At 43.8% G+C, this 13435-nt stretch overlaps 1 protein-coding gene across 10 annotated transcripts in view; it reads left to right on the forward strand.

Moving 5' to 3' along the window:
• The window catches only part of DLG2 (discs large MAGUK scaffold protein 2), a 2359657-nt gene that overhangs the window by 1519742 nt on the left and 826480 nt on the right, over positions 1-13435 (forward strand). For all 10 annotated transcript variants that reach the window (XM_082244450.1, XM_082244453.1, XM_082244456.1 and 7 more), the window contains 3 exons: positions 688-857; positions 1976-2112; positions 7698-7842. In XM_082244450.1, coding sequence (XP_082100576.1) covers positions 688-857; positions 1976-2112; positions 7698-7842 — 452 coding nt within the window. The remainder of the gene's footprint in view (positions 1-687; positions 858-1975; positions 2113-7697; positions 7843-13435) is intronic.

Consider the following 13435-nt stretch of genomic DNA (forward strand, 5'->3'; position numbering starts at 1 on the left):
GTGATGTTGTCATGGAGGAGGGGAAGAGGACTCCAGTGGCAACCTGTGAAGCTTTGTTGAACTCTGTGCCCCAAAGGGTTAAGGCAGTGCTGGAAAATAATGGTGGCCACACAAAATATTGACACTTCAGGCCCAATTTGGAAATATTTTCACTTAGGGGTGTACTCACTTTGGTTGCCAGAAGTTTAGACATTAATGGCTGTGTGTTGAGTTATTTTGAGGGGACAGCAAATTTACACTGTTATACAAGCTGTACACTCACTACTTTACATTGTAGCAAAGTGTCATTTCTTCAGTGTTGTCACATGAAAATATAGAATAAAATATTTACAAAAATGTGAGGGGTGTACTCACTTTTGTGAGATACTGCATGTATCTGAAAATCCTTTTCTTGCCAGCTCCCTTTAAATATAGTGACTCATAGTGCCTGATTTGTTATGATTTTTATGTATAAAGAAAATGTATGTCTTTCTCTGGCAGAGCTCAGAGATGGTATATATTGTCTTCGCTGTACTTGTTTACAGCATGCCATTCTCATTGAACTCTTGCTTTGCTTTCGTATGCTATTAAAATTATATGACAGAGCATTGTGCCGAAATAAAAGCAAGGACATTTGTTTAATTTTTGTTTTTATTTTTTTGCTCAGTTGAATCATTTACAGTAAACTTGCCTGAATGTGTTTTTCAGGGTCAATGACTGTATTCTCAGAGTGAATGAAGTGGATGTCTCGGAGGTGTCACACAGCAGAGCTGTAGAAGCGCTAAAAGAAGCCGGTTCCATTGTTCGTCTATATGTACGCAGAAGAAGACCCATCCTTGAAACTGTTGTAGAGATTAAACTTTTTAAAGGACCAAAAGGTATTGTGTTTTAATCATTTTCTATTGTGTTTATACGTTATCTGCGCAAAGGCAATGTTTAAAGAAGCAAGGCTATTTTATTCTCTTTTGTGTAGAATGTGTGAATCAAAACATATCTCTGAAAAAAATGATTGAAAACACTTAAATCCCCCCCAACATGAACTCATTTGTTGTTGCTAGAAATACATATACAGTACAATTAAATACCCATTGAGGTCCTTATGACCAAGTATAGTCAGAATCTCTTATCAGAGGCGTAACTAGAACCTTCAGGGCCCCGGTGCAAGAAACCATGAAGGCCCTCCCCCCCCCCGGACCCTGGCTGGGGCCCTTCCTTTTAAGCCTGGGGCTCTTCCCACTGATCCTGGGGCCCTTTACTCTTGTAGCGGGGCCCTTTATTACGGTCCCGCCATGGGACCCTTTCACAAGTTCTGCAGTGGGCCCCCTTCCTGCCATCTTGGGGCCTCCCCATGGTGGTGGAATGCCAGGGCCCGGTTGCAAGTGTGACCTTTGCGATCCTGGAAGTTCACCCACTGGTGTCAGTAGTTTTTATTTTTGGTATTTTAATTGTGTTATATTTTATCATTTTATTTTATCTTTTTACAATGTCACTTTCTATGACTATGACTTATATATTTACCGACCCCTTCCTGGTACTCTATTGTGACACATCCCCTGCAGCAACCGGCAGGAGAGGGGAGGGAGCACAGTAGGGGGGGGGGACCAGGGGAGCACATAGGGGCCCAGAGACAGCAGAACGCAAGTGAACTGGATAGGAGGAGTGGCGGGGGCAGCATTCAGAGGAACCAATCTACTGAGCAGGCTACACTAACTGTTCAAAGCTCTCTGTTAAGCAGTCAGCACATAAATGTACCTAGCTGCCTCCCTGTTAAGCAGAGAAACCAAAACTATAATACACTCATCCTAGCACCTAGCTAGGAGGGCGCTACAATTAAGTCATATTATTCATAATATGAAAAATATTCATATTTGGGTTTGAGCAATGACCATAATAAAGATAAAATGAATGTACAAAAAATCATATGATCCCTTTAATCTTGCACTGTGAATTTAAATGCTGTTTCTTGTAACCAATTACATGTTTCAACCCAATACAGGTTTGGGTTTTAGTATCGCAGGAGGAGTCGGAAACCAGCACATTCCAGGGGACAACAGTATATATGTTACCAAAATTATCGAAGGAGGAGCAGCACAAAAAGATGGGCGCCTACAAGTCGGGGATAGGTTGCTGATGGTAAGAGTGACTGCTATATTCTTTCAAAATTTGAGGCTTGCTAACCAACTACACCCAAAATGTATGCCTCCATTTTTCCAATTCCTCCTTTTGTAGTCACTGCTGTCAGGGTCCGGGATTCCAGCATAGAGATCTGAGTTTACCCCTGGCATGGCTTGGCATTTCAGCTGAGTTATTTGTATCACAGGTCTGTAAGGTCTTTTTGATTAAAAGTAGGGGGGACATTTCTAGGAAATAGGAAGTAGTATTTTTGTATTTTGAGTCGTCAAATAGATTCTCCACAGCATATTATGAAGAATGAATTTGGACCAATGACAACTGCAATTTGGCTTAAAAGCTTATTCAGTCTGTCAAGCTGCGACACGGCAATTTAAATTAAATTGCTTTTAAACAGTACAGTTAAAGTAGAACTAAAGGCAAATGTATTTATTTTTTTCATTTTGGGAGGGTTATAACCCCTGTCCATTTTTTGGCCATCTGTGTCCGATTGGAGAGATTTCCCTTCACTCCTGTCCCATAGTCACAAAGAGAAACGCAAGGCAATCCCTGCAAAGTTGGGGAATCCCTGGTTGTCGCCAGGGTCACCAGAGCTAGTGTCCACATTAGATTTGAAGGGGAAGATTTTCCCCTTATTTCTGTTCTGATGACAACTGAAAATTTGGGATTCTCTTTCCCTCTCTGTGATAATAGTAAATGGAAAGATAAATAATATAGGGAATAAAGAGGGGATTAATCTTCCTAACAGGAAGAGAACAAACCGCAATAAAAACCTGACAGGTGTTCTAGTCCCTTTCGACTCTATCCAAAAAATAAACTAGTAAGTAGTTATAATTTAAAGTGGATGTTAACCTATTCTGTAGGCTTGTACCTACAGGTAAGGCTTACCTGTAGAGGTACTATGAATATCTCCTAAACATTCACAGTTTAGGAGATATTCACACTTCATGCAGCCAGTGATGTGCACTCTGAAAGGATGGTGTACCTGTGATGTCCCTTCAGAGCTTCGTGCCATGACTCCCTTGACTCCCGTGTGCATGTGCAGGAGTGACGTCATTGCGGCGCGGCCAATTAGATGGCCGGAGGATGTGAACTCAGAAGGAAGACCGGGTGATGATGAAAGCATCTGTCAGAGCTCACAGCCCAGCGGTGCAGGTCTTTGTTCTAAGATAAGCATTTCATAATGTGCTAATATGCCATGCATACTAGCACATTATGCCTTTACTTTGCAGGGTTTTTGTAGCACAGTTCCCAGCTGTTTTGCTGGATATGGGTCCCCCTGGGTTACCACTAGCAACAACAGCACATTTAAGCATGTTTCTCCAAGTGTGAGCACTGAGACAATGACCAGTCCAGTATCTTTGGGTTTTTGATTTATTTATGAATTTGGATGGGAGAAGGGATGAATGGGATACTCCTTAACTTAACTATGCACAATTTGGCAGAGACACTTTCAGAAATGCTGCTTAACACTGGCTTAAAGCTGGCTGAATGCTTGCCAATGCCGACTTGATGCTGGTTAACGCTGGCCGGATGCCGGTTAACGCTGAACTGTTCCTGTAATCCTTTTACTAAAGAAGTCCTCTCTTAGCTGCATCAGTTACTCCTTCCTGAGGTAGCTACTTGTAGACTCTGCTGCACTGCTGAACGCTTCAAGGCCCACACTGGTGCCCCCTTTTACTCCCTTATCTTCAGAGCTTAACACTTGGCACCCCCTCTCTATGCCACATCTACCGGTTAGCTGGCTCCTGGATCCCTTTGACCTTCTGGAGTGGCCCCCTATCCTAGTCAGACCCCAGGGCAGATCTCGAGTACTCACAACACTGTTTTTCCTGGAAATCTGTGCCCAGCAGCTCCACTTGGTCAGCAACACTCTGGATCCCTTCTCTGCAGCACAGCTCAACCTCCGGTCCTTCAGTCCGACTGCACAGGACACCTTCACTTGCTCTGACAAGAGGAGAGACAGCCGTCAGCCTCCTCATGGGATTCTGGGGTTGACCCCAGATCCATCCATAAAGATTACCTGTCACGTGCCTATTGTTGCCACAAGGATGTTTACATTTCTTGTGACAGCAATAAAAGTGATAAAAAAAAATAAAAAAAATGAATACATAAAGAAAAAAAATGTAAAGTGCCCACGTCCCCCCACCCCGTGCTAGCACGCAAAGATGAACGCATGCGTCGGGTCCCGCACACACGCAAACAGCGATTTTCCCCCACATTTGAGGTATCGCCATGAACGGCAGATCATCTGCAGTAATTCAAGCACTAGACCTCCTATGTAGATATAAAGTGGTAACACGTAAAGGCTTTTAAAGTGTCTCCTATCGATAGTAAAATTGACTTATTTTTTTGTTGTTGCGCGGTCGTGCACAATTTTAAAGTGTGACATGTTTGGTATCGATCTACTCTGTGTAACATCATCTTTTATATTTTACAAAAAAATTGGATTTTGTAGTGTGTAATTTTTTCCCCAAAAATTGTGTTTGAAAAGTCACTGCGCAAATACTGTCAAAAGAATACTCAAATCAAAATCCCAAACCTCAAAATATTATATATATTATAATGTGCGGCTCCCACTGTCCGTCCTCAGTGGGAGCCGCAGCCTGGACTCCGCACCATTCCCAGGCAGGAGACATCACAAAGGTTCTGTCCGGTGCTCAGCAATCAACCACATAAAACTGTATGGGTGAACTACCGCAAGGAAAAGGGATGTTTGTTATTGCCTAAGGATCGCCAGGGATGAATGCCTAGATCTGCAGCTGCAGCTGCAACTGATCCAAGAGGGAGACTGGTGTATATGCTTGTGAGCCTGTCCTATGAGAATAGGTGGGCCATTTTTTTCTGGTGAGTTGCCATCCCCCCCTTTATGTCCCAACGGTGGAGGATTTGTTGTTTGTTTACCCCGACACACACTGGTGACCCCTACTTGGTGGAGAGGACTGTTGCAAGATCTTTACCCTTTATACATATTGATGGATGCTTATATGTGTAGTTTTTTATATTTATCTATATTTATGCATATTTGAACATTCAAAGGACTTTTATATTTGCGCGTCATTAAGGAATGATATGCGAGCTGTCTGCGCTACTAATACTATTTTCGTGATTCCATTTGGGATTTTGATTTGAGCATTCTTTTGACAGATTTCTTTTTTAAGTAGCAGCGACAAGTCTTTAATAAGACTCATTTGATTGATTTTACTTGTGCGCAGGGGATATATCTTATTGCCGTTTGGTGATATTTATATATTTTTTAATCTGCGCAAATACTGTGTGGCATATAAAAATGACAAAACCCACCAATTTATTCTCTAGGGCATCTGCTTTAAAAAAATATATATAATATTTTGAGGTTGTAAAACATTTTATAGCAAAAAAAAAAAAAAGATTTTCAAATGTATACAAAAAGTATACAAAATGCCTGATCCTTCAACAGGTCGTGTGTAGCAATTGTTTATGCTATATTATTTTTTAAGTTGGTATATTTTTTTCCATGAAAGTGGAGTTACCCTGTAGGTATGTCATGTAATCTACATCTGCATATCATTAGAAGCAGAGAGAAGTATGCACTGCAAATTCTCAGGTACAGCTTTCTCTACAGCAAGGGGAAAAGTGAGCAGCACAGCAGTGACATCACCCAATCTCACTCCAAATCTCATGAGACCAACATAGGCACAATTTTTATTTTTAAATGTTCCTCATACAGTAAAATAACTTTTGTCACTCGGGCAGCCATGGATCTAAGTTAGCCCAGCAGTGCAGCAGCACACAGACAGAAAAGGTTGCAAGTCACTCTCTCTGAATGCAATGCCACGGGGCAGTGGTGAGCCATGGGCGTCGGAGATGGAGCGGAGCAGTGGAGACATTGGCATGAAGAAGATCTCTCACACACACACACCAACCAAGTCACTCCCTCTCATGCCGCTGTGCACCGGAAAAGGAGGAGGTAGGTGGAGACAGCTGTGCAGTGCAGCACTAGGCACAGGCCTCTCTCCGATATGCCTCACTCTGAGTGAGACTCTGACGTTACTGGTTGCTATGTGCCAGACGAGGTGGCCCTAGCAACAATTTCTGGCAATCTAGTTTAGAAAGGTAGACTACATGGGCATTTCCCCCCCTTTTACGACGGACTACCGTCCTATATACAGTGGCTATGTAAGTACTACACAGAGAGGGCTCACTTGTTCCCTTTTTGGATACCCCGTTATCTCCCCCTTTCCCCTAAGTGTGGACCTATCATTTATTTTTACATGTTTTATTTTAGATCTATGATGCATTCGGCCCTGAAGAAGTGATGATGATCACGAAACGCGTAGGGCCTTATGATGCATCTGAATTTGACCATACTTTACTAGTTGCTATTACGATGGCACACTGCTATGCTCTACGATATGCATGAATAAACAGCACTAGATGTCAACTTTGGAATATGTCATGTTTCTGCTATTACCAAATGGGTTTCAATCATGTATCCCTATGATTTTATCATGTACTATTTTACCTTGATTGTCTATTGTACTGCTGGGTGTTATACATGTAGTGGTACATATGAATGTTGCCATCGATATGTGTTTTCTTTCAATGTGTCATCATTTAATAAACATATGGTTTTCAACCATGTTTAAACTTCCAACACCATTTTGCCTCAATTAAAGTCCCAATTTGTTCCCCCCTGTCCTCATAGTTTAGAAAGGTGGCTATGTTTCGGAGCCGTTAATATTTTCTCGGGGGGGGGGGGGCATTGCCCCCCCCCCCCCGGATCCATCCCTGGTCCCCACATTCCCAGCTTCATACTCACCTTCCTCCCTCTTTGGAGCTTTCACAGGGCTGATGAATCTTTCTGTAATCAGTGCAATAAAGATATTCCCTTAGAATTTGATTGCACAAAATGGGCAGGTTGATCAATAAATAATTGTTCCTATCAAAAAAGAAGATTCAACCCATCTCAATTTTTTTTTGTTTTTTGAATCAGATGATGGTTTTTAAGTGAAAGATCATTATAAAACCTTTAACATCTAACAGGTGTTTGTTATTATGTGTATGCTCACCATAAGGCCCCTTTCACACATGCTGTCCGTTTGTCCGTTTTTCATCCATCCGTTGATGGATGAAAAACGGACATCAATGCATCTCTATGTAAAAACGGATGACAACTGATGATCATCAGTTAACATCCGTTTTCATCCACTTCCGTCAATGTCCGTTTTTTTGAACGGATGAATGCCCTATTTTTCATCCGTCAAAAAAACGGATCGGACGAAAAACGGATGACAACGGATGAAAAACTGATGTCAACTGATGACAACGGATGAAAAACGGACGACAACGGATTAAAAACGGATAACAACTGATGAAAAACGGATGAAAAACGGATGACAACTGACGAAAAACGGATGACAACTGACGAAAAACGGATGAAAAACTGATGAAAAACTGATACATTTGACGTGACTGAACTGATGAACTGAGCGGACTGTATGTGTGAAAGGGGCCTTAGAGTTTAAAAATGATGTCTTGCACCTGTTCACGATGCAACTTTGCTGGATGCAACCATTCAACAATTTTATTTCTCTCTTTTTCTTAAGGTTAACAATTACAGTTTAGAAGAAGTGACACATGAAGAAGCTGTAGCTATTCTGAAGAACACGTCAGATGTAGTTTACATAAAAGTAGGGAAACCCACAACAATATATATGACGGATCCTTACGGACCTCCGGATATCACTCATTGTAAGTACTTTATGGAATGTAATGAATTTATATTTAGACTAATCAGTTAGTTAGACTTTAAACTCAACTCTAGGCAGTTTTAAAAGACACAAATTCATGTCGCTATGTATTCATTAATCCAACATTAAATGTATGTTTTCAAATGCAATTAGTTTAACCACTTAAGCCCCGGAAGATTTTACCCCCTTCCTGACCAGGGCCTATTTTGCGATTCGGCACTGCGTGACTTTAACGGACAATTGCGCGGTCATGCGACGCTGTACCTAAACGAAATTGATGTCCTTTTTTTCCCACAAACAGAGCTTTCTTTTGGTGGTATTTGATCACCTGTGCGATTTTTTGATCATGCGCTATAAACAAAAAAAGAGCGTCAATTTTGCAAAAATAACAATATTTTTCACATTTTGTTATATTAACTACTTGCCATCCGCGCTACAGCCTATATACGGCTGCAGCGCGGACTCGAATTTTCGGGAGGCCGTTTTTAAACGGCCTCCCAGTGACACGCCCCCCGCGCGCTCCCGCGAGCGCGCAGCGGGGAGAATCTGTGTCGGCCGTGTCCCTTGGACACGGCCGATCACAGATCGTGGTGAATGGCCAATCACAGCGGCCATTCACCACGTGATCGGATCATCCAATGAGAGATGATCTCATATGTAAACATATGAGATCATCTCTCATCGCCGGCGCTCCTTCCTCACACGGAGCCTGCAGTGTGAGGAAGGAGGGAGAGCTGCACAGCGCCAGGGACAAAGAGACATGTAATCAGGGCACTGATCACCAGTGCCCTGATTACTACAAGGTAAAAAACATACACAGTGCCCCCCCATCAGTGCCCACAGTGCCCGCCATCAGTGTCCCCATCAATGCCCACAATCAGTACCCATAGTGCTGCCAGTCAGTGCCCATCAGTGCCTGCTCATCTAGGCACTGATAAGCACTGACTGGCAGCACTATGGGCACTGAGTGTGGGCACTGATGGTGCTGCCCATCAGTGCTCATCAGTGCTGCCCATCAGTGCCACCCGTCATTGTCCATCAGTGCCATCCGCCAGTGCCCATCAGTGCCGCCTCTCAGTGCCCAGCAGTGCCGCCCGCCAGTGCCGCCTCTCAGTGCCCAGCAGTGCCACCTCAGTGCCCAGCAGTGCCACCTCTCAGTGCCCAGCAGTGCCACCTATCAGTGCTCATCAGTGCCGCCTATCAGTGCTCATCAGTGCCCCCTATCAGTGCCCCCTATCAGTGCCACCTATCAGTGCCACCTATCAGTGCCGCCTATCAGTGCTCATCATTGCGGCATATTAGTACCTCCTCATCAGTGCCCATAAGTGCCACCTCATCAGTGCCCATAAGTGCCGCCTCATCAGTGCCCATCAGTGCAGCCTATCAGTGCCCATCAGTGCCGCCTCATCAGCGCCCTTCAGTGAAGGAGAAAAATTTATTTTCAAAATTTACTCACAGAAAATAAGAAAAACTTTTTTTTTTTTTCAAAATTTTCTGTCTTTATTCTTTTTTTTTGTAAAAAATAAAAAACCCAGAGATGATTAAATACCACCAAAAGAAAGCTCTATTTGTGTGAAAAAAATGATAAAAATTTCAAATGGGTACAGTGTAGCATGACCGCGCAATTGTCAGTCAAAGTGTGACAGCGCTGAAAGCTGAAAATTGGCCTGGATGGGAAGGGTGTTTAAGTGCACAGAAGGCAAGTGGTTAAGTTCCCAAAAAAAAATAAAATGTAAAAATCTAAATTTTTTACCATTTTCGGCCAATTTGTTTTCTGCTACATATGTTTGGTAAAAAAAATCGCAAAAAGCGTATTTTGATTGGTTTGCGCAAAAGTTATCGCGTTTACTAACAAAGGGAAAGATTTTTGTCATTTTTGTTGTTTTTTTTTTTGTAACGAGTAATGGCGGCGAACTGCGATTTTTTTTTGCGGGACTGCGACATTGCGGCGGACAGATCGGACCCTTGACTGACATTTTTGACACTTTTGGGGTTACCAGTGACATTACTGGAGTAATCAGTGCTATACATATGCACTGTTACTGTAAAAATTACACTGGCAGTGAAGGAGTTAACTGTATTGGAGAGGGAGGGGTTAAGTGTGTCCTAGGGGCCTGCTTCTAACTGTGATTGGCTGTTGCTACTGGTGTAAGAACAGAGATCAACGGTCCTACATAGTAGAACCGTCTGATCTCCATTCTTACACAGGGAAGAATGACAGGAGGCTTTGTTTACATCAGCCGCCTGCCTTTCTTCTGGTGTAACGGACGATCGCGAGTGCCCGGCGGACATCGGGTCCACCGGCACATGCGCAGGGGGGTCCTTGACCACGTGGGAGTGGGAGTACTACGTCGCTTTGCCTGTGAGGGGCTGACCACCGCAGTAAATAGTCGTGCGGCGGTCGGCAAGTGGTTAAGTACCTGAATTTGATTTGGATCAACCCCTGTGTAGCAAAACTTAGATGGGAGAGGGAAAAGCAGCACACAGAGCTAACAGTGAACAGGCCGATGGGAGGACATCGGGAGGTTGGGAGGACAGAAAAAGAAATACTTTGGCAGGTAAAACAGCTCTCACATATATATTTTATGCAGGTATTTAGCTTTTTTCCTGAATTCAGCCCTAAAGATGTAATTCCCTTTAACCACTTGCTGACCGCCCACTGCACATATACTCTGGCAGGCTGACTTGGCTGCGCAAATCGACAAAGAGGTATTTCAGTTCGCGGGAGTGGTGCTGGAGTGGGGGGAGCAAACAAGCACCGTCGGTGGCACGCTCCCGCTCCCACTAATCAGCGGGGATGCCGATCCATGGGACCAGCAGCCGCAATTGCCGCCGGGCACCCGCGATCGCTCCCCACTGAAAGAGAAGGACGGTCAACTGTTGTAAACACAGCCGACCGTTCTTCTCTCTGAAATGATCACAGAGCGCCTGTGATCCTTCTATATAGGATCACAGGTCGCTATGATCATTTCACAAGTCCCTCCCCCCACAGTTAGAAAACACTCCCCTAGGCTAACAATTAATCCTTTGATCACCCCTAGGTAACACCTCCCCTGCCAGTGTCATGATTACAGTAATAGTGCATATTTTTAGCACTGATTACTGTAGTAATGTCACTGGTCCCCCTAAAAGTGTCAAAATGTCAGTTAGGGGTCCGGTCTGTCCGTTGCAATGTCGCAGTCCATCTAAAAATCACAGATCGCCGCCATTACTAGTAAAAAAACTAAAATAAATAAAAATTACATAAATCTTTCCCCTAGTTTGTAGACGCGATAACATTTGTGCTAACCAAAATACGCTTGTTGCAATTTTTTTTTTTTTTACCAAAAATGTGTAGCAGAATACAAATTGGCCTAAAAGGATGATAAAAATAGATTTTTAATTTTTTGGGGGGGAATGTTATATAGCAGAATGTCAAAAATATTGTTTTATTTTTTTCAGAATTGTCGCACATTTTTTGTTTATAGCGCAAAAAATAAAAAAAAAAACTCACAGGTGATCAAATACCACCAAAAGAAAGCTCTATTTGTGGGGAAAAAAGAACATCAATTTTATTTAGGTACAGCATCGCACGACCGCGCAATTGTCCGTTAAAATAACGCAGTGCCGAATCACAAAAAATTGTCTGGTCATTAAGGGGGCAAATCCTTCTGGTCCAGAACTGGTTAATTAGTGAAGTAGGAACTCCCTCCACATGTGTCCTAATGAGGATCCCTGATCAGCCTTTTCTAGTTACTTAAATGGCAGCTCTTTTGGAATGTTGCACGGCTATTTTTGTCATGAAACAGACATCAGGGTTGATTTACTAAAACTGGGGAGTGCAAAATCTGGTGCAGCTCTGCATAGAATCCAATCAGCTTCCCGATTTTTCGTCACAGTTTACTGTTTCAAAGATTTTATTGGAGTTAACAAATGTAGTACAACGTTTAACATGCACTGGAGAATTACAGAGAAACAACTAATAACCCATAGGGTACAGAGAGCAAACAGTAAAGTAACAAACAGTCGTAACCTCAGGAAAACCTCAGTAAGTGACAACAAAGGCTATGAACCAATGGGGGATCTCGGGATGGAGAAGGGTAAAAGGAACCCATCCCCTAGGCACCCCGTAAAGGGAACAAGCTGTGCCCAGGAGGAGAGGCGCGGCCAACAAGCACTCACCAAGTTATGAGGCAACTGCAAGAGGGTAATCAGATCCCGGAGGAGGGAAGCGTGGGACAAATAGGGCTGTCCTGGGCAGGGACCAAGACAGCTGGAGCATGAGGTTACGAGTAGCAAACAGGGGGAAACATAGCTCTCCGTTACCACATGACCAGTGGTTGAACAATAGTAGTTGAACCAGACAAATACGTTGTCAAAAAAGAAAACGAAAAAGAGAAAAGAAAAAGAAGAGGGGTCAATAGATAGCAGTAATGGAAAAAAGAGAGGGGGGGAGGAGGGGAACAGAACAGGGAAGTAAAGAGGAGGGTGAGAGAGGGGTGGGTGGGAGAGAGAGAGAGGGAGGGGTGGGGGGGGGGGTAAGACAGGTCGCCGGGGGGGACACCAGAAATAAGCGGTGTGAGCTATGCAAAGCTTGAAAGCCGATTAAGGAAGCAGCAAGGCTTCGTCAAAGTTGGGGGGCAGATAATGGGTCACCCAGGGGTGCCAAAGTTTATCAAACTTCTCCACCTTGTCAGTTATGATCGCTTCTATTTTTGCATGGATCATCGCGTTGGTGACTCTATGTTTGAGTTCTGGCGAAGGCAAATGGGACGTCTTCCAAGCTTTCGCTATAGTTTGTTTGGCCGCTGTGGTGACCTGCAGGAATAACTTATGTCGAAATTTAGAAACATTGTCTGGTTTCAGGTTCAACAGGGCCAGCGAAGGATCCGGGGAGATGGGTACTTCCATGAGGGTGGAGAGGATTCGAAAGACCGCTTGCCAAAACTTTTGAACTGTAGGGCAAGTCCACCAGATGTGCATGTGCGTGCCTACAGCTGAGCAACCCCGGAAACATACGGAGGGGTACGTGGGTAAGAACTTAGCAATGCGCGCTGGCACAAGGTACCAGCGCATTAGAACCTTGTAATTCGTCTCGGATGCCACTACATTTTGCGAGGCAGCCTTCGTCGTCTGCCAAATTTGTGACCAGTCTGCGGGGTCAAGCGTAAGCCCCAAATCATGTTCCCATTTAGCAGTGTACGGGGGGGGGTTCGACTCGGGGGGTCTGAGAGCCTGGAATAGAGCATGGAAATCAGGCCACGGGTATGTGGGTCGTGAAGGCAAACGTGTTCGAAGGAGGTCAGGGTGGGCAAGGAAGTGTCGGTTTGAATGCACGGAGTTAGGAAGTGTTTAATCTGTAGATAGTGGAAGATTTCAGAGCTTGGGAGCCTATGTGCGTCTTTTAGTGTTTGGAAAGTCTTGAAGGCATTAAACAAGATTAAGGAGTGTGCCCTAACGAGGCCAGCAGAAGCCCATCTGTGGAACGAAGACGGAGAGTCCCAAGCTGGGGGAAAAGAAGGGTTATGTAAAAATGACAATAGAGGGTTGTGAGGTGACTGGAGTTTGTATTTGAATTTCAGTGTGTTCCAGAGACGAAGGGAATGGCACAAGAT

This window comes from Pelophylax lessonae, assembly GCF_965119305.1.
Source record: "Pelophylax lessonae genome assembly, chromosome: 2".
NCBI lineage: Eukaryota > Metazoa > Chordata > Amphibia > Anura > Ranidae > Pelophylax > Pelophylax lessonae.